We start from the raw sequence: 21,680 nt of genomic DNA on the forward strand, positions 1-21,680 counted from the left end.
ACCACGAGCAATTCAGCAGGGCAATTCAAAATCAAACATATGCTGTCAAGAAATTCTCGATGAGATACTGTTGTCGTAAACATGGATCGTGTGAAACTCAGTCAAAATAACTCGAAAATCAAAGTTGGAGCCAGTGTTTCATGACGTTGAGCCAATCAACGGGCGGGGAGGAACGGTAGCAATAATATGAGGATGCACGGGAGGTAAGGGCAGGGGACTGGAAGCACGGGCGCGAACCTGCAGCAGTGCAGCCCAATGGTGCTGTGCCACAGCCACGGCCGGCGAGATGGTCCACGAGTCTTGTGCAGTCCATGTCGCAGAGTCCTCTTTTCCGCGCATCCACGAGTGTCACGACATCTCCAGGAGCATTCTCTGTAGCGACTTCTGGCCACCACAATACTCGTTAAGAAAAACATGGGTGACGCAACAAAAGACTGTCGTCTCTTGAGCCACGAGACTTGAAAATGGTGAGTTCAATGTTCTGTCGCGACACGTTGGGGGTATTTAGCAATCATGTGCTGACAGGAATCTCATCCCAGTCCCTCGGGCGATTTCGACGAAGCAGGGATCGCAAGAGCACCTTCGACATCAGTTTTCCCATCAGACAATTGACCGCCCATTCTCCAGAAGGCTCCGACCTCAGCCGCGCAACAACAATCGTCGACGATGGGGTGGATGATGCGAAAGGGCCGCTCGGGCTCAACACTCTACACGCACCTCCAGGCCCAACCTTCGATTTAGTATTAGTACATGGGCTTGGAGGAGGTTCGAGAAAGACATGGAGCAAAACAACATCGCTGAAGGATTACTGGCCTGCAGAGTGGCTGCCGAAAGACCCTGCCTTTACCAATGTTCGGATTCACAGCTATGGCTACAATTCGGATTGGACGAAAAGGAACGATAACTGCCTCAACGTTCACCACATTGGCAAGGCCTTCCTGGGTGATCTGGCGACATCGCCACATATCGATGGAAGTAACACCAACTTGGTGCTGATTGGCCACAGCATGGGTGGTCTGGTCGTTAAGAAGACCTACATGTTGGCGCGTCAGGACCCGCTGTACCAGGCACTCGCCGCTCGAGTCCGTGCAATTTTCTTTCTTGGAACACCGCATCGTGGGTCAGACTCAGCAAAGCTCCTGAAGAATATCCTTCAAGTTGCTTCTTCGGCACCCGCTTATGTGACAGACCTTGTTCGAGGATCCGGGGCTATCCAAAGCATCAACGATGAATTCCGCCAATACTCGGCCGATGTGGAGCTGTGGTCATTGTACGAGACACAAAAGCTTGCAGCCAAAGGGTTCAGCACTCTCATTGTCGATCCAGAATCAGCTACCTTGGGGTACCGTGAAGAAAGACAAATACCAATAAACGCTGACCACCGATCCATTTGCAAATTCGACACACCACTTGATCCGAACTACGTGACGTTAAGGAACGCCCTCGCCTCCTCCATACGTGGAATAGCAGAAGCAGGTATGGGGCGTCCTCACGATCTGGAGATTTGGCAAGCAAATGCTAACATCATGAGTCAGAACTGACAGCCGCACAAATAACACAGCAAAGCACCATTCAGGATCTTGCCGACTTTCTCTCCATCAGCGATAACGTCGATGATGACTTCTTCACTGTTCAGGACGCGCGTGTCGACGGTACATGTCGGTGGTTACTGGACAAGAGCGGATATCAAAACTGGAAGAATGCGGATTCTGACAGCCCATCCATTCTCTGGATTGATGGAAAGCCTGCCACCGGCAAGACCGTACTGTCCGGATTTGCCATCGACGACATCTTCGAGGCTGGCAGTCCATGCAGTTACTATTTCTTCAAACACAGCGAAAAGTCGAAATCCAAACTCAGCTCATGTCTGCGTACTCTTGCATTCCAGATGGCCATGCAGGATGCTGGTGTGCTTGCTAAGCTATCCGAGCTCCAGAAGACAAACCCCAACCTTGACCTGGAGAGCGAGCGTAGCATTTGGAGGTCGCTGTTCATATCGGGAATTCTCCCCGCCATGTCGAAGCCGCATTTTTGGGTGCTTGATGCCCTGGATGAATGCTCCAACGCCAAGTCTCTGTTTGAGTCAATTCTCTGCAAGATGGACGGTTCCGCACAGCCACTGAAGATTCTGGTTACAAGTCGGGAAACACCCGAGCTGTTAACGAGTTTCACTGCCCTTGGCCCGAAGCGGGTTCTTCGTGAGCAGATCTCCACCGAAGAAACGCTCCCGGATATTGAGCGGCTGGTGACAAGCAAAGCCCAGTTCATCATCGCTGAAGATGATCAGAGTCGCGGTAGATTGGTTAAACGAATTATCGACAAGTCCAAAGGCTCGTTCCTGTGGACCCAGTTGGTCCTTGACGAGCTAGCAGATACTTTCAGCGAAGAAGCAGTGAAGCAGGTTCTCGATGAAGTGCCGCGGGGAATGGAACAATTGTATCACAGGGCTCTAGAAACAATGAGTCGGGAGACAAGAGGGAAGCCAATCATCAAGGCGGTCCTTGAATGGACGACCTGCGCATTAAGGCCCCTTACCATTCTGGAGCTAAACGTCTGTTTGGAGATCCAACTTAGGGATAGGTTTCCCCAGCTTCAAGACACAATTGCAGCACTCTGTGGTCAGCTTGTCAGTGTTGATAAACTCCAGAGAGTACAAATCATCCACGAAACAGCCCGAGAATTTCTGCTGGACGAGGGCTTGAGATCCGATTTCGCTATCGACCGAGTTCAGGCGCATACAAACATGGCCCAAGTGTGTCTAACCTTTCTTACCGGTAATGAGCTTCGTCCCGCAAGAATGCAAAGACGTCTTAGCACAAGCCAGCCAGTAACTAAGAAATGGTCAGCGCTTTACGCTTATGCGTGCACCGCATTCTCATATCACCTCTCCAAAGCCGACCCGAGCAGAAACGATCTATTGTCCTTGTTGGATACATTCCTGAAAGCGAACATCCTGACTTGGATTGACCACACGGCCCAGGGTAAAAGTTTGGGACCCATGGTGCGGTCCGCAAAGGAGCTCAAAACTTACACTGAGAGATGCATGGCAGAACGATCGCCCTTACGAAGAGACCTACAGCGCATGAAGACTTGGACCAAGGATCTTCAGCGAATTGCCGCCAAGTTTTCCGCTGCGCTCCTAACGTCCCCCTCTGCTATTTACTCCCTAATCCTACCATTCTGCCCTGAGCAGTCTGCCATACACGATACAAGTCCCAATGGGAAGCGAATCTCCATCGTGGGACTTGCCAACCTGCAATGGGATGACCGGTTGTCCTGTATCAACCTTCGACAAGAGAAAACGAGCGCAATTTGTTACGGGGAGGAATTTCTTGCTGTTGGAGTGACAGGTGGCCGAGTTGGTCTGTACCATCCGACATCCTGTCAGGAATACCGCAGCCTGAACCATTGTGAATTAGTGAGGCAACTTGCATTCAAGGCCAACTCCAACCTCTTGGCTACCTGCGGCCTCAAATCAATCCGGATTTGGAACATTCGGACTGGCGAGCTGCTTCAAACATTCCCGGCTCCTCGAAAGTGCGTTGGTCTCTGGTTTGATGAAGATCACCTGGTCGCTGTTTCCAGCAAGAACGAAATATGGTCCTGGGATATTGAAAATGAGGGATCAGCAAGCAAAAGGCCCATGGTCAGAGTAAATGATTCTCATAACACGGACTGTGAGGCCATTCGTCAAGTCCCAGCCGCCGTATCCGTTGGCATAGCACACAAGATGCTGGCTGTTGCATACAGCGGTAAGCCCATAGTTCTTTGGTACCTCCAGGATGACCAGTTCTACGGCTACTGTGGCAAGAAGCTTGTCGATGGCGAAACTGCAGCGCACCCCATTCAAGCCTTACAGTTCAATCCCAATCCGAATATTGAACTTCTCGCAGCATCGTACCTCGACGGGGATCTTGTCATCATTGATCCTTTCAGTGACCACGAAATCGAGAGGAAACGGGCCAGTTGCCACACACTGAGTGCGAGTGCAGATGGACGACTTCTTGCTGGCGGTGGTGGAGGGGGGGTCATTCAAATTTTCGAGTTCGACACACTCAAGCTTTTGTACAAGGTTCGGACATCTGATCTCTGGATCAAAAGCCTCGCTTTCAGCCTAGATGGCAAGAATCTGGCTGATCTGCGAGGCTCACAGTGTAATGTGTGGATGCCCCCAGTCCTCCTTGCCGGTTCAATGGAAGACGACGTCAGCGTGGATACATCAAACACCTTCAACGACACACCACAAATTGAACAACGGGCCAAGATTGAATGTGTTGCGATCACATCAGACGGCGTCATTTGTGGCAAAGACGATGGCTCGGTTACGTTCCATGATATACGAGGTGAAAAACTGCCAGAAACACTCTATTCGCACAAGGCCGCTGTTCAGATCTTGTCGTGGGTTGAATTGGCTCGAACGATCTTGAGCGTCTGCGTCTCAAACCGAGTCTTGGCGTGGTCTTTGGGGGACATGAAGTCTGTTGCAGGACATCAATGCTTGTTAGACATCAGGCCCGATTATGGCGGCAATACCATCACGCATATTCTTGCTGGCTATCCCTCGAAGAAACTTATCCTCTCAACAAGGACCACTGATCATCTGTGGGACATGGAGATCACCGCCGAGAAATCACACAGGACATACGACTCTGAAAGCCGGACACGAATATGGGTACAGCAACCAGCGTCATCCGAGCATGTTGTTTGTGTCAGATCAACAAGTGTCGACGTATATCCCTGGAATGCTTGGTCTGCCATGCCCGTCCTGAGGATCGCGCTGGGGATTACTGTTGAGGGCTTGCAGCTCAAAAGCAGACCTCTATTTTATGGAGTCAAAGGAACACACATGCTGATAGAGCTCGAGGAGATTGATGGATCGGCGGATACGAAACTGATTCTGGCCTTTGATCTGTCTCGAGAAGGCCTATCCATGCCAGAGACTCCAAGGAAATTGATGGCAGCTCCCGCCCCAGCATTGTCATCGTCCGCTGCTTCAGCACAGGATCACCTTACCCAGATTCCAACTGTCACAGTCAGCCCAACTCCTTGCCTGATTCATCCCACTGAAGCGCCCAGCGGGATTATCGCATCCTATCCTGAAGAAATCATCCGCAGAATAGCACACGTAATTGGAATTCAGGGCCACGGAAACCGCAGCAGGCTAGTGTTTTTGGATTCCAACTCCTGGGTTTGTTCGACGAGCCTCCCAGGAAACGACACGGCACCACGACAGCGAGAGACCCACGACGCGAAAAGCCAATCCTTGTCATGTACCAGGCATTTTTTCATTCCGTATGATTGGTTATCGGGAGTGCGGCATATGATTGGTGGTGTTGCTAGGGGACAAGACGTGGTTTTTGCAAAGGACGGTGATGTGGCGATTGTGAAGGGAGGGTTTGACTTTGAGGAAAGGGTTGATGTTTCTGCGGCGTCACCGGCTTCGGGTAGTCATGGAGGGAATAGTGGTGTGAGGGCGGGTTTGCTGAGGGTGCCAACAACGTGATCTCCATACGTCCAAGGAAATGATGCCACAGTGTGTATCCAATATTTGACAGAAATAGGCAATCAGGGAGCTAATTATAACCTGGCGGTGGATATTTCTAGCGCGGACTTGTGTCGACATGGCCAGACCGAAGTAGTAGGTACATAGTAGAGGGGCGGAACTAGCTCCGCTGTCCCATTAGTGTGTCAGGTCTCTCGGTATTATGTCTCGAGTAAGGTGGCTATAACTACAAATCTGTTACTAACTAGATGCTGCCCGCACTTATGGATTTATCTTTGATAGGTGTTGGCGAGTAGATAATGTGGTAAAAGGAAGCGATTTGTATTGTAGGAACTCTTTGCGGCAGATTAGTATTGCTGGTATGGATGATGAATATGAATCGTAGTGCTGAGATCGGTGACCTTGGTTGAGGATCTGTTGACGTCAGGCCAAAGCGCAGAATCAAAACCCTGCCTGCAGTGAGTGATGATGCTAGATAACGGTGACAGCAACGAGTGTTGTGGTTAAACACTCACCATCCCGGCAACTGGCAATTGGCGGGTTCATCTTCTCTCGATGTAGTGAGTGTATTATGGCAACGCCGGCACAGCCCTCATCCCTAGAAGGCTGCTGCCTTGACCGACGCCTTTCAAAGCAGTGGGATCAGTCACCGGTCGAAGGATAGGATATGATGCAATAATAACGCTCGGCCTGGAAAGCCGTTTCTTGGTGTCTACTGGTCAGATGATGATTCAAGCGGAGCGATGTTTGTGTGAGTGGCTTGAGCAAAGATTTAGTGTGTGCACTTGCAGAGGGTTTATATATTAGGTCAACCATGTAGCCCAATAAGAAAAGACGCGCTGATGCACATGACCCTTGGCGCAATGGTCAGCTTCTTGCATTTCATATGGACCACTCCCTTTGGGGGAGAGTGGGTAAATGACTGGTGCGAACCTCAGGTCCAATCCCTGAACGTGAAGTTTTGCTTTTTTATTATTATTCAATTTTTGTTTAATTCTTGTGTTCCTGCCCTGGCAACGCTTACTTGTATATTCTAACCCACAATAATGCAAGGAGCTTATAATTAGATAACTGAGCACGTTCTTGTGTTTCGCAACTTTACGGCATCATCAGTCCTTCAAAAACAAGTTGTGTAGGTGGTGGTGCAGTCTTTTGGTACCGTGCCAAGAGATAATCAGCAGGAGTGGGCGGGACGGGCCGTAGCAGGGTGGCTTGGCAGCCCACTTTTCACATCAACATTGCAATGAGGCTGCAGACTACCCATCTGCCTCCACTGCGCGACGGACACCACAAAAAGAAATAGAAAGTGTGGGAGATATGATAGGTATTGAAATAATCTATGGGAAATGAGGGACATGGTGAGCCTAGAAATACATGGTGGGCTCAAAGCTAGAGATGTGAGCAAAGGCAATCAAGCACAGGCAAAGGAGGCAAGGCACAGCCTGTCAAAGGCGCAAAGCCAACAAAGCAATAAAAGTCAACAGAAAGTACATTATGGGTGCCATTTTATCACGGCGCACCACAGCCATTTTCTGTTCAAGAAGCGACCCAATACCTCAGCTGGCTCTCAAGTTGCACCAGATATCGGCAGCTAATCGGACCACCATCTCCAGCATAGCAGTCTAGGAGGTTTGGAAGGTACAGCAGTGTCATGGTGATGGTCATGGCCATCTCATCTGTATGCAATCATCTTCCAACTTACCTGGAGCTCCTAGCTGTCCATCCAAGCCACAACTCGAGGTAATATATCTCACAAGTTAATAAGCAAGTCAAGCCTGCCATATATTTACCTGATCCCAGATATTATCGAGTCTTATCCCGCTCAATGTAGTGATATTTGTCCCGGTGGTGACGTTGTTGTTTGTGCAAGCCCTAAATCTCACCCTTATCACTCCGGGAAAACTTGGTGAGGTCAGCTAACTTAATAAAGTAAGGGAAATCTAACTAGGAGCAGGATTGACTTAACTTGGCTCGTTGCCTGTACTGGGTATCAAGCTTCCATTGATTACCTATTGTTTACGCACCCGGTCTAACATTATTGATTGTGAGAGCAGCGTTTACAGGATGCAGTATTTTATCCGCAAATGCCTTTATTATCGTTTACTAGCCGATGATTTATTTTAGGAGCAGGGTTTTAAGGGAGTAATGGGTAGAATACACGAGGTGGCTCTTCTCCGTGCAGAGGTCTCTTCGCTACGCAAGGCCAATGAGGAGCTTAGTAAGAGACGGAGAGCCAAAAATACACGTGTGCGGCTTGGAGGGTCACTTCCTATACAAGAGGCACAGGATCGACTGGATCAGAAGGCTGTAGGTGAGCAGGTAATCCAGGAAAATCAACAAAGTGGTGGTGATGCAGGGGAGTCTCGTACCAAGATTCGGTGCTGTGGTATGTGCGGCAAGCCTGGCCATAATGCACGCACGTGCAAGGAGGCTGCAGAATCGTCTGATTCATCTATTTCTAGTTCAGTTATCGTTGTTTCCTAGTGTTGTGGTTATATAATTGAGGATAGTTATGGTGGGGTGGTGGAAAGTGTGTCACTCGCTTATCTGTGTCACTCGCTTATCTGTGTCACTCGCTTATCTGTGTCACTCGCTTATCTATGTCACTCGCTTATCTGTGTCACTCGCTTATCACGCACGTTATCTCTTATCTCTTTATCGTATATTGGCCTCTGTTACGATAAGTATAGCGCTAGCGTTTTAAGTATCCCACTCAGTACATTTGGAACTTCGCTTAATTCCCTATCTCCACTTCGCGTAATAATAATAAGAACTATAACCACTCAAGTCGCTAATCAGCACTGTAACACCATATATAAAAGAGAAACCAATAAACTCCTATATACGCTTACGCTCTCTCTCCGGTACTTAAGTAACGCGAAGTTATATTCGATTATTTTATAATAACGTATATTATAAGCGAGTCGTACATATAAGCGAGTCGTACAGTCTCTACCACGACGCGTCTTCCTTACACCTAACATTAATTTTTCCACAACCCAACATGCCTCCTACTTTAAAGGAAGCTAGGATACTTTTAGCCCTTGAGGCTCTCCAAAAGGACGAAAAATTAAGCCTCCGAGCTATAGCTAAGCTTTACAACGTACCACCTATAACTCTCTCTAACCGACGCGCCGGCCGGCCTGCACGACGCGATACTACGCCCAGATCGAAGAAGCTTACTTAATCCGAAGAGGAGGCTATTATTCACTATATTATTGAGCTATCTACGCGAGCTTTTCCACCAAGGTTACGTGGTGTGGAAGATATGGCTAACTAACTGCTGCGCGTACGCGACGCGCCCCCTATTGGTAAGCTCTAGGCATATAACTTCGTTAAACGTTAACTATAGTTCCGTACGCGTTTTACGTGTAGATACGATTATTAGAGGGCTAAGTGCGAGGATCCGAAAGTTATTGCCGAGTAGTTTACGTTTGTACGGAATATTAAAGTTAAGTATAGTATTATAAATAACGATATTTATAATTTTGACGAGATTAGGTTTATAATAAGTATTATTTTCGTAAGTATAGTGGTTATAACTTTGGACGGCTTTAATAAAGTAAAATTAGTTTAGCTTAGTAACCGTAAATGGGTAACGGTAATCTAGGGAGTTAATACCTTCGGTTAAGCTATCCCGCCCTTTATTATTTTAGCCGCATAGTATTACCTTGCTAATTAGTATACCGAGTGTAATTTACCGTTTATTTAGTGTATTATAATTACCGATAATAGTTGGATTACTAATCCGGTAGGTTTAGATTGGATTAAGTACTTCGACTATTATATAGCGTCCCGTACGAAGGGCAAATATTAATTATTGATCCTCGATAGCTACGAAAGCCACTACTTAACTGAATTCGAGCGCTACTATTAGTAAAATAATATTATTACGCTCTGTATACCTCCACACTCCTCCCACCTCCTCCAGCCACTCGATATTGGCTGCTTTGGGCCGCTAAAATAGGCGTACTGTCACGGACCTGATATAAGTGGGGAGCGCGGGGCGCGACCGTCTAACCACTGGAACGGAAAAGTAGGGAAGTCGGATTATTATTAGTGCTAAGGGTAATAATTACGATTATTATTAGCCTTCGATAAACGACGAGTGATAATCGACATTATTACTGGTGATAATTATAATAAACCGGTCTATATATACGGAGGAACTAGCTAGTGTAGATAGATAGTTCCGCAGTATGCAATTCAAGCTTGTATTTACGGCATTTTGTATTTATATCGAGATATCTTATTGTGCACTGTTTAGCTGCACCGAACCGATTGTTAGAAGTTACCTTTAACCCGTATCCCTTTTAGAGGTTCTGTATAGGGGTTTATTACACGTACGGCCGCTAGATCGAGGGCTTGATGCGCATGTATATTAACTACGTAAGTAAGCTCGAGTTTCTTTGTGCCTTCCGCGAGGCTTTCTTCGCCTTTATAACGGAGAAGAATATATAGGGTAGCTTTATAGGTGCTGGCCTTGTACTATACGATCCAGAGAGGGTACTTTCTAAGCTAGATATAAAGCTTCGTACGCCAATACCCCTATCCTTAAGGCCGGGCACGGCACTCCTTTGGGTATTCTAAACACCATAAAACCCCCGAGAAGCTAACTCACACTTAACGCTCATTAAGACTCGCATTACTAACCATTAAAATAGCTCCCCGACTTTAATATTAGGTGCTATAGATCAATTTACTAAGGGTACGATGGCTGTAATGCACCAAGTGGCCCTCTTACAGGCAGAGGTCTTTTCGCTCCGTAAGGCTAATGAGGCATTAAGTAAGCGCCGGAGAGCTAAAAAAACACGTGTACGGCTCGGAGGATCACTTACTGTGCAAGATGCACAGGATCTACTAGACTAGAAGGCCGTGGGTGGGGAGGTAGTGGAAGAAATATAGCTGGATGGCGGTAGTGCAGGGGGGGCTCGTACGACGGTTCGGTGCTGTGGTGTGTGCGGCAAGCCTGGCTATAACGCGCGCACTTGCTAGGAGGCTGGGGAATTATTTGATTCAGCCGTTTCTAATATAATTGTAGTTGCTTCCTAATGTTGTTGCGGTATAATTGAGGATAGTTGTTGTAGGGTGGTGGAGACTGTACGACTCGCTTATATGTACGACTCGCTTATAATATACGTTACGTTAAATATCTAAAAAGTTATACTTTCTAATCCTTTTTTCTAAAAACCTAAAAATATAAGCTCGATATACCGAAGTACCTATCTTTTTTACCGCCCGTTTCATTTTCGATTTTTATTTTCTGTCGGCGCTTATATACTTTAGGTTCATTGGATGATAGAGGGGTGTGAATGTAGAAGATAGGGAGAGAAATCTTCCTCAGTTTTTGGCAGTATATCTTCCGAAATCTGCGTCGGATTTCCATGGAAATGATAGTCTGGATGTTCATGCACTATTGCAAAGCAAAGGCAGTAGCAAAAATATAGATAAAGGGAAAAGGCGCAAAGCAAAAGGTGGCACAAGGTGCTCCGGCTTTAACGTCCTTATTGAAGGGTGGTGTTAAGAAGGCGACAAAGTAATACACTAAGAATAAGAAGGAGTGGAGGAAGCTCGTCCAGAAGGTTAAAGACGAGATTGCGAATGCCCTCAACTGAGATGGCACGGCATATTGCTAGTGGTTTGATCAAGGCCAATAGGCTGTTGGGGGCCTATGCAGGGATATGCTAGGGATTGGTAACAATATCTGAGCGTATCTCTGACAAGGTGTTGGAAACAACAAGCTTATCTGTAACATAGGCAGAAGACTGGTTTGTGGATAATACTTTACTGTACGGAGAAGTTGCGCACGAAGCGAAAGAGGGGGAAATGAAATATAATAGGTGTCACGGCGGTTGCACCGTGACCGTCGTTGATCCACTGATAGAGCTTGGCACGTGCAGAGCACGGGCCAATGTGACTAGAAAGATTTTGCATCTCGCTGCCGCGAGACCTGTTTGTAGCTCTTCGAGCTACGTCTTGACAATAGAGCCTGCCCGTACCTGACGGAATAGAGCCCAGACTGTAGCTTAGCTGAATACTACTGTCATTAACCTGTCAACCTGTGCTACCCGTGATAATAGGACTGGAAAGGGTGGGTGTAGCAGGCGTTAGTTGCCTCATGGTAGCCTTATACAATATATTGTATAGGTCTGTTATAATGGACCGTTAGAATAGTGTATTGAAACGGTAAACATGAAAGTGGAGACATAACTGCTAGCTCAGAGGTTTCTGGTATCTATGTCCTCGTAATGATGGTTGTAGTAAGATCAGCATATTTGGACCCTTCATTAGCAATGTAAAGCTCTCTCGAAGATGGCTAATGTCATGAACAAGTAACTGAAAAGGCTCAACTGCCGCCGGTGCATCAGAAAATCCCTTATAATACTAGGCGTCTCTGTGAAGACTGCCCCGAGAGGGACTTCGGTCAGTGGCCACGACGGCTTTTATGACTTCGGAAGGTGGTAGGGCTTTCTCGGGTTGGGCGATGAGGTTTTCCATCCATTGTGACAGCCTACAGGAGAAGATGGTCGCGTTGGAGGTGGTCAAAACTGCCACCGAGCTGGCAAGTGGTGATACAAGTAAGAGAATCAGTGAGAGGTGGGCTACGACGAATAAAGTTATGGTCTTAGTTAAACTATATTGTGTAGAAAATCCAGGGAGAAGTGAATATGGGGAAATAATAACTAGACAGAGAACAAGAGAGTTCTGGAAGCTCAAATATGGGATAAGCCCGCCTCTTTAACGTTTCTTTAGACCGTATCGTGGAACTTTTAGCAGCTATCAAAGACACTGAGCGATAGTTAAGCGACACTGTAAAAGAAGGCGGTTTTATGGAGATGTTTGTGTGATTGTGACTCTAATTCTCTGACTACGCGTCATTACACTTTGTGTGCCTGGACTTTGCAGGTTGATAACCACCACCATCTTATTTGGGTCCGTAGTGGGACTTCAAGGCTGTAATAAAACATTGAAGTGACGGAGAGAGGAAAAGAAAACAGGTCCGTTAAGTGGGAGCGGACTCCCATATATACATGTGGAAAAGGGCACCTTGCCGGACCACCGGCCTCTGGAAAAGCCATGTGGAAATTGAAACCACCTCCTTAGACACCTCATCTTGCCCTGTCCTTCAACCCTTCAAATAACACTAGGCCCTAGGCCCATAACAGTACGGTACCACTTAGCCACCAATCCTTCATGGTTTGTGAATTCTGTTGTTAGCCCGGAGATCATATGGAACAATCCCGGCGATTTCCCCAACACAGGAAACGTCGGGAACATACTCATTCATGGTTGACTTCCCCTGAAATTTCTGACCGGTCGGGGTCGTCCGTTCCCATACGTGGTATATTGTGCTTGGGTACCAATCCCCCTTATCGACCTGTGTGTCATCATCGTTGCTATATCTGAGCAGTTCATAGTGGCTATGATTGATTCTCCCGTCCCCAAGCAGCTTCCACGTTGTGAGAACGATGCAGATCTGCTTGGTCTACCTCGGACCCCAAGCCGGGTGCCTGGGATTCGTGCCTGGGGTGGGTGCTATTGCTCAGTGAGAAGTCTGTGAAACAGCGAGAGCAACCCATGCTATCTATACATTCAGTGTACGGCGAGCAGGCAGATGGGTAGTAGGTATGTCTGCATGATACTTACATAGCTCCTTGGTAAGCACTAGCCTTGCAGTGGCAGCCGAACTCGTGGCTTAGGAGACATACCAGTGTCTTGTCAAAATCCGCGAATGGCGATTGGTATCCCTGGAGGTATTCACAGCCTTGAGATTTTCAACCTCCGCTCCAACAAATGGAAACTGCGCATTCCACGAATGGTGATAGTAGATGGCGGTGAGCCCATGATATGTTTGATAAAGCCCACGAAATGTCTCCAGGCTGATGGGATGCACGTTCGTGCCACAGTCACAACTTCCTAGTCCAGTATTGGAAGTCTTCGGCGGGATGATCAGAAAATCTTTTTGCTTCATCATGAGTGATTTGCGATTGATTCAACTGGTAGATCCGTCCTCGTAAAAGGCGAACTTGGTATCAGATATTGCACGTCCCCATGACGCCTGTGGGAACCGCCGTGACACGTCTGACACTATCTTGCTGAGCAATCCAGAATAGTCTGTTTCCGCTTGCTTTTTGCGCCATACTTCTCCAATCAAAATCAGGCTGGGACCAAGATATGAATAGTAGTAGAACGTCTTTTTGGGCAGGTCGCAGAGCGTTAGCTCTGGATAGGACACTGGCGTTGGAGGCATGTCCTTTGTCCGTAGCTTGTGATACTATGGTGGTAAGATCCACATGTTGAATGCATTAGCTGTGATGAGGTTGAAACAGGATAGCCTTGATGCTCAAAAGCAGCAGAAGAACAAAGAGCTCATGGGGTGCGTGGTCTCGGGACTTAAATCCCCGGGACCTTCGAAGCTTGGAATTTTGATAGTACCGTGTGTAGATACCTAGCATGTGGGCTGGGGTTTAACTGGCGTCGCTGGCGTGGTGAAAGGTTTATTCCACAGTAAGGCTAGATAAGAATAAATTCCTGCTCCTCCCGCTTTCCAAGCCACTCGCCATCCATGATCCCCTTGGCGTAGCATGGTCCAACTAGCCGCCACCGAGCTCCATCAGCTGAACCACCGGCCTCATACGAGGGGATTGCTCGCAAAACAAGAGGTACTGCCAAGCCAGGTACCACAACGACCACATCACCAGCAGCCATCTTCTCATCCCCAACACCCAAATAGCCTCTTGAAGCCCTGAAAAAAGCCATTGCGCTGGTTTGCATAAGAAAGTCTTGGAAGCCCTGCCGCTCCACAGAGATTTCTTCAGGTTCCCTCTCACTTGCTGAAGCTTGCGCCTGTTCCAGCAGCGGCCAGTGCGGCACATCCACATCACGCTTCAACGTGCCATAACCAGGCGCCATACCCCAAGACAAAGCCGAGTCAACAGCTTCCGACAGAGTTCCACCACCGACATATGCCTCTTCAACCACGTCTCCATCAGGCTGAGGGAACACGAACCGCGCCAACGACCTTATCCACGGCCCAAAGATTGGCTGCCAAAACTCAGTCTTGGAAGTGTAATCACCCCACTGCAATGGCCGCCTCATCGAAGGATAAATCCCAACAACCACATCAACCTTCACTCCCCACACCGACAGAGTTTGCGCCACCTTGTTGAGAGAAAACCGTGGCTTTTTGCCCGATGATTTCCCTCCCCCTGCGTCATACACCTCCGTTGTGCGATAAGGAACAGAGTACACAAACCGATAAAAGTTCGGCACCCAGCTCTTGAGCCCTTTATACTGCCCCGCTGAACAAAACAACAGCACATCCAGCTCCTTTGTCGTCTCGATGATCAAGGTCGCCACATCCATGTAGACATCCTCTGTTGGCAGCTCATAATCTACCCTCACAGAATTGAAGATATCGCCGTCTTTCTCCCCATAAATATCCCTCGCTATGTTCATCATAGCATAAACCTTGTCCACGGGCCATCGAGCATCAAGACTATTAGTCTTGACCATCAAATCCAACAACGACAGCCCCCCCTTCCCATGTTGCCGGAGCAGGGTTAGTTCCTGCAGGTACGCAATATCAACATTTAGCGGACTCGGACTAGGGATTTTATTCAACCCCAACTCCAACATATGCGAATGAAACACCCCGTTCGCCACCTCCAAAGCTTCAAACCAAAGCGCGTGGCCACCCATCCAGAACTCACGGGGTACATTCGGTGTGGAGGCTTCCTGATAAATCCAGGATCTCTTCCAGTAGCTCAACCGAGTCACAGCTTCGAGACAGGCACAGTCCACCTGGTTCACGATCTTTAACAGAGAAGTAGGCGAGATATCAGGTAGCTGGCTGTTCGCCCATGCAACGGCGACGCGTTGGTAGGTATCCATTGCGTGCCCTGTCGGGTAGGCAGGCCAGAGGTTCTCCGGGAAGGGGGCGTCAAGGGTAAGCTTGTGTTCCCTGACGGGACCTAACCAAATGATGATTCGGGAGGCGGAGGCGTAGATCTGGGACATGATCTTTAGCTGGGCGGTCTTTTCTTTTTTGGCAATTTCTTCGTCGGCTTGGTTGATGCAGATTGCGTCGATCCAGATGTAGCCTACGTTGGCTGCCCGGCGGGAGGTTGCTCCGTTGTGAGATGGGACTAGGTCAGGACGGGCCTGGCGGAGGAAGGCGTAGAGGTTTGACTGGTGGATGGGGAAGGTTTCGGGAGTGGAGTCAGGGGAGGCGATGTTGAGTGTTTGAGGGGGGCGAAGCCTTTCTTTTTCGTCACCCCAAGTGTAGGAGAGGGCGGTGTAGGGAGGCGGGGGACCGGAAAGATCATGGTGGGTGAGTGTTGCTGCGATTGACCCGTCTGGAGCGGGGTGGTCTGGTTGAAGTTTTTCCGAGCATGGCCACTCTAGACGGAGGAGGCGGATGTGGCCCTGTTCAAGAGGGGCATGCTTGTATGTGAATTCCGTCATCTTGTTTCTCTTTTGGCAGGTTGTGAGGAATAAGAACAACGCGGTCAAGTTGAGCTGAGGTATTAACGGTCGTCCTGAAGCCAGTGAGGCTCAGCAGGCTCAGGTTGAATGCTGAGCTGAAGGAGGAGTCCTTGGCATCGACTATCGTCAGCTGACATGCCAGGTGATATCAACCTTGCCTCAGAATTGTATCTTCCTCAAGCCAAACATTTCCGATGAACGACTGACGGCCCCATCTCATCATACTCCTGACTTGATATGCACATATCCTTAAAGGTCGACAACGACGCGAGCACTGAACCTCCCACCCACGTCAGGTATTTCATCCCAGGCGAGGCTACAACTTTGACGGACATATATGACGGGGCCATTTCCACGATCTCCTTCTGCAGCCTATCTGCGAATCCAGAAAACATCATGTTCCCACCAGCCAGGTAAATACTACCAAACAGTTCCTTTTGAATGCTGGAGTCGCATTTCATGATGGCATCACACACCAAAGCATGTATTCCCCTGCTTTCAAGACCTAGTACCGATGGCCGAAACATAGCTTCAGGGCCTCGAAAACGCTCGTTGGTCAGGTTGATTACCTGCCCATCAGGAAGCTCGTGCGAGATTTCATGAAGCTGAAACGTAGGACCTGACTCCCTTTCCACCCACAATCGTGTCTCGTTCTCAAAGTCAAACGCAGTGTAACAACGCAAATGTTTGAGGTTCTCGACAACCTCGTGCTCCCTCGTGGTGGGGACGAAGTTGTGGCCGCTTTCTCTCAGGAGCTTGATCATGTAATCGGTAATGTGACGTCCACCGAGGTCAAGTCTGCTTATCGAATCTCGGACTGGGACTCCAAGCCGTTCATGGCCACCATGTACTAATGGAACTGCGTGGGTCACGCTATCCCCAGAGTTAACCACGAGCCCCGTAGTCCTTCCCATGCCGTAGAGTGCCAGCGATGGGTTGAGTGCCACATGGAAGGCAGGAACGTTGAATGTTTCAAAGATGATTTGTGTCATTTTTTCCCTGGAAGAACAGTCAGTTTTTCCGTCAGGTTAATTCGGTCAGATAGTGGCAGCTTACTTGCTGGTATCGGGAGTGAAAAGAGCATGTTCCATCAAAATGGGGTGCTCGTGGGGCTCAACACGCAGTTCGTGGTAGAGTGCATGATGCCATATTGCTTCAACGTCCTGCCAGTCTGTGATGACGCCTTGTTCTATCGGGTAGCAAAGTTCGAGGATCCCTCTTTTCGACTGAGCTTCGTCACCAACATAGTTTTCCTTGCCGCAAACATCAGCGGAGGTCCTGTAAAGATGGATGGTCAGCCGGAACACCCTGACAGCCCGGGGCGCAGACGCACTTATGGTCCTTTGGTCTCCCGACAACAGACGCTGGTGCAGATGTCAACAGTTCCTCTGTTGCAGTATTGGACCGTTTGAGATACATACGGAATACGGTGGTTGGGTAGTCATCACCAGCGAAGCCAGCCTTCATGATTAAAGATCTATACGTTGCACATCATAATCAGTCAGTCTTTCCTGCCACGTCAAAGGCCTTGCCATGAGGATCACTCACCCAGTATCAATCACAATAGCCGGGGCTGTGTCCTCCATATCGATGTAAAAGAAGGATGGAAACACCTGATGACAATGCTTAACTTGGTTGTCGCTGTAGTTGCTGAGTGGAAATGTTGAGAGGATTGCCACTAAACCAACAAGCACATTCTGGGAGGGGTAAGCACCTTCGGCCAACAAGATTGGCCGAAGGGATGGTCTTGATGCTCCACAATATGCTGAGATGTTGGGACCTTGTGCGGGGCTGTGCCACCATGTAATGAAAAAGGTTATGCAGGCTTAATGATACTTCGATACAACAATTACAGCGGAAACAAAACATCAATCATCCCTCAATCCAGCTTTCATCCAACCTCTGTCTATCAATAGTCACGATACACCTCCCACTCGCCTCGACCCCCGGCGTTCCCACCGTTATCCGCCCACCTACCCCTCAGTCTTGCCTCCATCGCCATCATCAAAACCCCACCGCTCAGCCGCCACATTTATCTCCCTCTCCTCCCTTTCCCAAACCGTCTCACGATAGCCATCACCTAGCTTACCTGACCGCGAACGAGATCGAGAACGCCTTGTCTCCTTCTTAAAATGACTCCTAGATCTGTACCGGCCCCCCTCCCTAGCTCCGAACCAGTCGTGAACTCTCTCCTGTGCACGCTGCTTGTCATTTTGTTGCTCTTTGACCTCCTTCTCTTTGTCAGAGTGATGCTGAAGATACGACGAGGTCGATGACACCGGGCTTCTCGGCGGCAGGGTAGAAAGCGAAATCGTATGAGATGTCGTTTCCGTGGGAGAAGCGGGTGGAGGCGAGGAGTGATAACCCCATAAAGCGGGTTCCATAAACGGGTTCTGGTACAATTCCCTCCCCGTGCTCGGGTTGTCATTCTCAGGAGATGGACGTCGCAACTGAAACCGTCGTTCGAGTCGTTGCAGCTGTTTATTCTCCGGATTGCTGATCTCCTCCGTGCTGTTCCCGCTCGAGGTCAAGCTGGCATGTGTCGATGTTGGCGATGTAATCACTGGAACTGGAGCAGAAGTAGTGGGGCTCGAGACTGGGGTGACAAAAGAAACACGCTGCTGCTGCTGCTGCTGCGCCTTTCTCTCCTTTCTTCTCTCTCGACGCTCCATCTTCTCTTTCTCGTGCTGGTGGTACTGATCAATGTATAATTGCTCTCGGGCCCAGTCGGCGTCACGGCGTTGCTGCTCTCTTAGGAACGCCTCCTGAGCCCTACGGACCCGGTCTTTTTCGCGCTCCTTGTTTTTGAGAAAGAGACGGTGGGCGGTTCCAGTGATGAAGGAATCCTCCAGGGCTTTGGCCAGCCCTCTTTCTTCCTGGGTTTGCCAGTAGTGAGCCCACTGTTGCTGGTTTGCCGCTCGGCGCTGCTCCTCGGCTTGCTGTCGGCGCAGTTCTCGAGCGCGGGTGAGATACCCGTAATCGGGGTATTCCACAACTGGTGGGCTTCGACGGGATGTTTGGGCTCCTGCAGGAGGGTCATTCAGGACAGGGCTTGGAGACTTTGGCGGAAGGGGACGGTGAATCCCATGGTGACAGTACCCCAGGCTATGGGCACGGTGGTCACCGGAGCTTGACGGGTCTGCCCCGTCCGGAGAATAGTTGTGAAGCATGGCGTTTCTGTGAGATACTGAAAAATGATACACTTTGATGCTGACTGATGGAAGTAATCGAACAGTGAAGGTTTAGGCTGCTGAGTAGATGTTGGCAAAGGTTCATGGGCTCCCTGGACTTATGAAGGATGGATCTGCGAGGAAGCAGCCCGCGGAGAGGACAATGGACAAGGCCAAAGCTTGTCTGGTATTTCGTGGTCTGTGTTGAATTCCTACGGGGAAGCATTCCGGCGTACAGGACTTTTTGGTCTATACAAAGGAAGATGCATGGCCCTGAAACATTGACTGTGCGACTGACAAAAAGTGCCTATTGTTATACAAAACAGATACAAAGGACGGCTGAACCTAAACAACAAGGTACTCATACAATGTCTCTCGGATCAACAGCAAGACATGTGTAGATCTCGTCTCAAAAACCCCTACACTCCAGAATCACATTTCATACGAAAAGAAGGAGGTCCTTTTCAGAATCTCAAGTGGCCTTTGGAGAGTGATCTAAATTCTGTCAGTTTGCTTTGTTCACCGATATGCAGCCAAGTACACTTACCTTGCCTGCTCTTCTTTCGTCGCTTATCCGCGGCAGTGGCTCAAGTTTTGAAGCCTTTTTGTCTCTGAAATATGAGCGCACCATCGGCATGCATTCAGGGTCCACATCCCAAGCACCCTGGGCCTCTTCTCGAAGACTGTGGAAGAAAGTAAAATCCAGCGAGTGAGGCAAAAACCCAGCTTTGAGATCAGGGATAAACTGGTCCCAGCCTATATGTTGCCGTTTGGCATCATCCCACCCTCGCACGCAACAGGTTTCCAAGACAATGGTTCTGAGTGATTGCTTGTGTCGAAGGAGGAGGTCGAGCATTGTTTCGTAGCCAAACCCCATATTTGTAAGGTGAACAGTGTGAAGTCTTTCCCAATGATGATCATAGGGAATGAGGTCATAAAGCCACGCAAATTCATACTTAACACCCAGTGTCAAAGATTGCAAATTCGGCATTGTTTTAATGATGTCGTGGACGAAATTGATGCGAGGACTCTTGACTACCGAACATTTGCGTGGATCATCTACCCATGGCCGTTCATTGCCGAGCAAGATGCCAAAGTGAGTGAGTACCGAGAGCTGCGTGCTCAGAGAATTTTGTAAGGGGTAGATCGGGGGAAATGGCCAAGGCGGGAGCGCAGACGGCATATCGGAACGCTCAAAATTTTCATCTGTCGCTAGGAGGCTGAGGAAGCCCACCTGAATAGAGATGAGACGTGGGGGTGACCCGCCAGTTGCCTGGACTGCTTCTAAGATGGCTCGCAAATGTCGAGCTGTCCCCTCCACATGTGACACGCCTGTCATATCCAGGTTGAGGCATTGGTATGCCGGTATCCTCAGTATGGGTTTCGTGGCGTTGGGCTCCCTGTTCCGGTGCCTGTTACTGTCTGGATAATCGCCCGCAACGATGATCTCCCGGAGATTGGGGAATTTGGGGACCACCTCTCGGAGAAAGTCAAAGTCTTCGCCCACTGCCAAAATTTGAACCTGATCGCGATGTATGCTGTCGACAACATCTCTCATTGCCGCGATCCAGGCTTCATCGACCGGCGGACGGTGGATGTCGGCGAGATGAAAGATATCTGGAAGCTCATCATCGTATGGATCATATGGAATATCGTTGTTGTTAGACTGGTATCTCCTCATGATTCGAGTGTTGTATGTCAGCGACTGAACATGCTCGGCGCGATAATCGTTGACGATGCTTCGTAAGACGTCAAAGTCCTCATGGTGCATGCAAAACTTGATGTGTCGAAACGCGTGTCGATCTGCCGCTGCTTTCAGGACGCGGCATGATGCACGAATCGAGGACAGAGTGTTGTGAGAGTCCAAGTTGCCGCATATATTGTCCATGATCTCTGACGGGAGCCTTATAATAAGTGGCATTGTTGCTGTGCTAAATAAGAGGTGTGGCCAGGGAAAAGAGTGCCAAACAAACACCGAGAAAATTGGTTGCCTGGGTTGAGCTCCGTTTGGCTTCAACCCCGCACGCCGCTGCCTGGTTGGCCCTGCTCAGGATACCTGACACAAATTGGAAAGCACTACACACCACCATGCAAACGCTTGCAACTGATCATGGCAGCTCTGACGGCGACTCAGTTTCCCAAGTGGGTGCCAGGGCAGCCAAAGCAAAGAGACGACACCAAACCAAAGATAGCCAACCTTGGGTGAGTTTCCAATTTCCACACAGGTATCTCAGATCTCTAATAATGAATTACCTAGCCACACTTTCGACTCCCTCCATCATTTGTCCGTCCAGAATTCCACGAGTCCGAGAATTCGGACTCTGCAGACGACTTGCCGAAACGCCATCGGATAGCACATCGAGGGCCTCCAGCCGAAACCAAAGAGAACCACGACACAACGCCGTCAAGCTCGATACTACGCCATCAGCTGGAAGCGCAAAGTCATCCCCTCGCCAAACCACATTCCTGCCCGCACTGCGTTGCAATAGCCGTTGATTTGCGCAGGCAACTAGCCCGCG

At 49.0% G+C, this 21,680-nt stretch overlaps 5 protein-coding genes across 5 annotated transcripts; 1 reads left to right on the top strand and 4 right to left on the bottom strand.

Annotated features, from left to right (window-relative positions):
• Positions 1-464: 464 nt before the first annotated feature.
• On the top strand, positions 465-5,503 carry PODANS_5_7640 (uncharacterized protein; the record flags this gene model as incomplete). Its single annotated transcript, XM_001904532.1, has 2 exons — positions 465-1,476; positions 1,536-5,503. 2 exons carry the CDS (start codon positions 465-467, stop codon positions 5,501-5,503), a joined length of 4,980 nt encoding a protein of 1,659 aa, XP_001904567.1.
• Positions 5,504-14,017: 8,514 nt separating this feature from the next.
• Positions 14,018-15,970, bottom strand: PODANS_5_7650 (uncharacterized protein; the record flags this gene model as incomplete). Its single annotated transcript, XM_001904533.1, has 1 exon — positions 14,018-15,970. One exon carries the CDS (start codon positions 15,968-15,970, stop codon positions 14,018-14,020), a length of 1,953 nt encoding a protein of 650 aa, XP_001904568.1.
• Positions 15,971-16,167: 197 nt separating this feature from the next.
• On the bottom strand, positions 16,168-17,458 carry PODANS_5_7660 (uncharacterized protein; the record flags this gene model as incomplete). The annotated part of the gene is made up of 3 exons (XM_001904534.1): positions 16,168-16,990; positions 17,048-17,244; positions 17,297-17,458. The coding sequence occupies 3 exons, from the start codon at positions 17,456-17,458 to the stop codon at positions 16,168-16,170; spliced, it is 1,182 nt and encodes a 393-aa protein (XP_001904569.1).
• Positions 17,459-17,964: 506 nt separating this feature from the next.
• PODANS_5_7670 (uncharacterized protein) lies at positions 17,965-19,161 on the bottom strand (the record flags this gene model as incomplete). Its single annotated transcript, XM_001904535.1, has 1 exon — positions 17,965-19,161. One exon carries the CDS (start codon positions 19,159-19,161, stop codon positions 17,965-17,967), a length of 1,197 nt encoding a protein of 398 aa, XP_001904570.1.
• A 432-nt stretch (positions 19,162-19,593) lies between these two features.
• On the bottom strand, positions 19,594-21,082 carry PODANS_5_7680 (uncharacterized protein; the record flags this gene model as incomplete). Its single annotated transcript, XM_001904536.1, has 2 exons — positions 19,594-19,656; positions 19,709-21,082. The coding sequence occupies 2 exons, from the start codon at positions 21,080-21,082 to the stop codon at positions 19,594-19,596; spliced, it is 1,437 nt and encodes a 478-aa protein (XP_001904571.1).
• Positions 21,083-21,680: the final 598 nt, after the last annotated feature.

The sequence above is a fragment of the Podospora anserina genome, chromosome 5, assembly GCF_000226545.1.
Source record: "Podospora anserina S mat+ genomic DNA chromosome 5, supercontig 9".
Classification (NCBI taxonomy): domain Eukaryota; kingdom Fungi; phylum Ascomycota; class Sordariomycetes; order Sordariales; family Podosporaceae; genus Podospora; species Podospora anserina.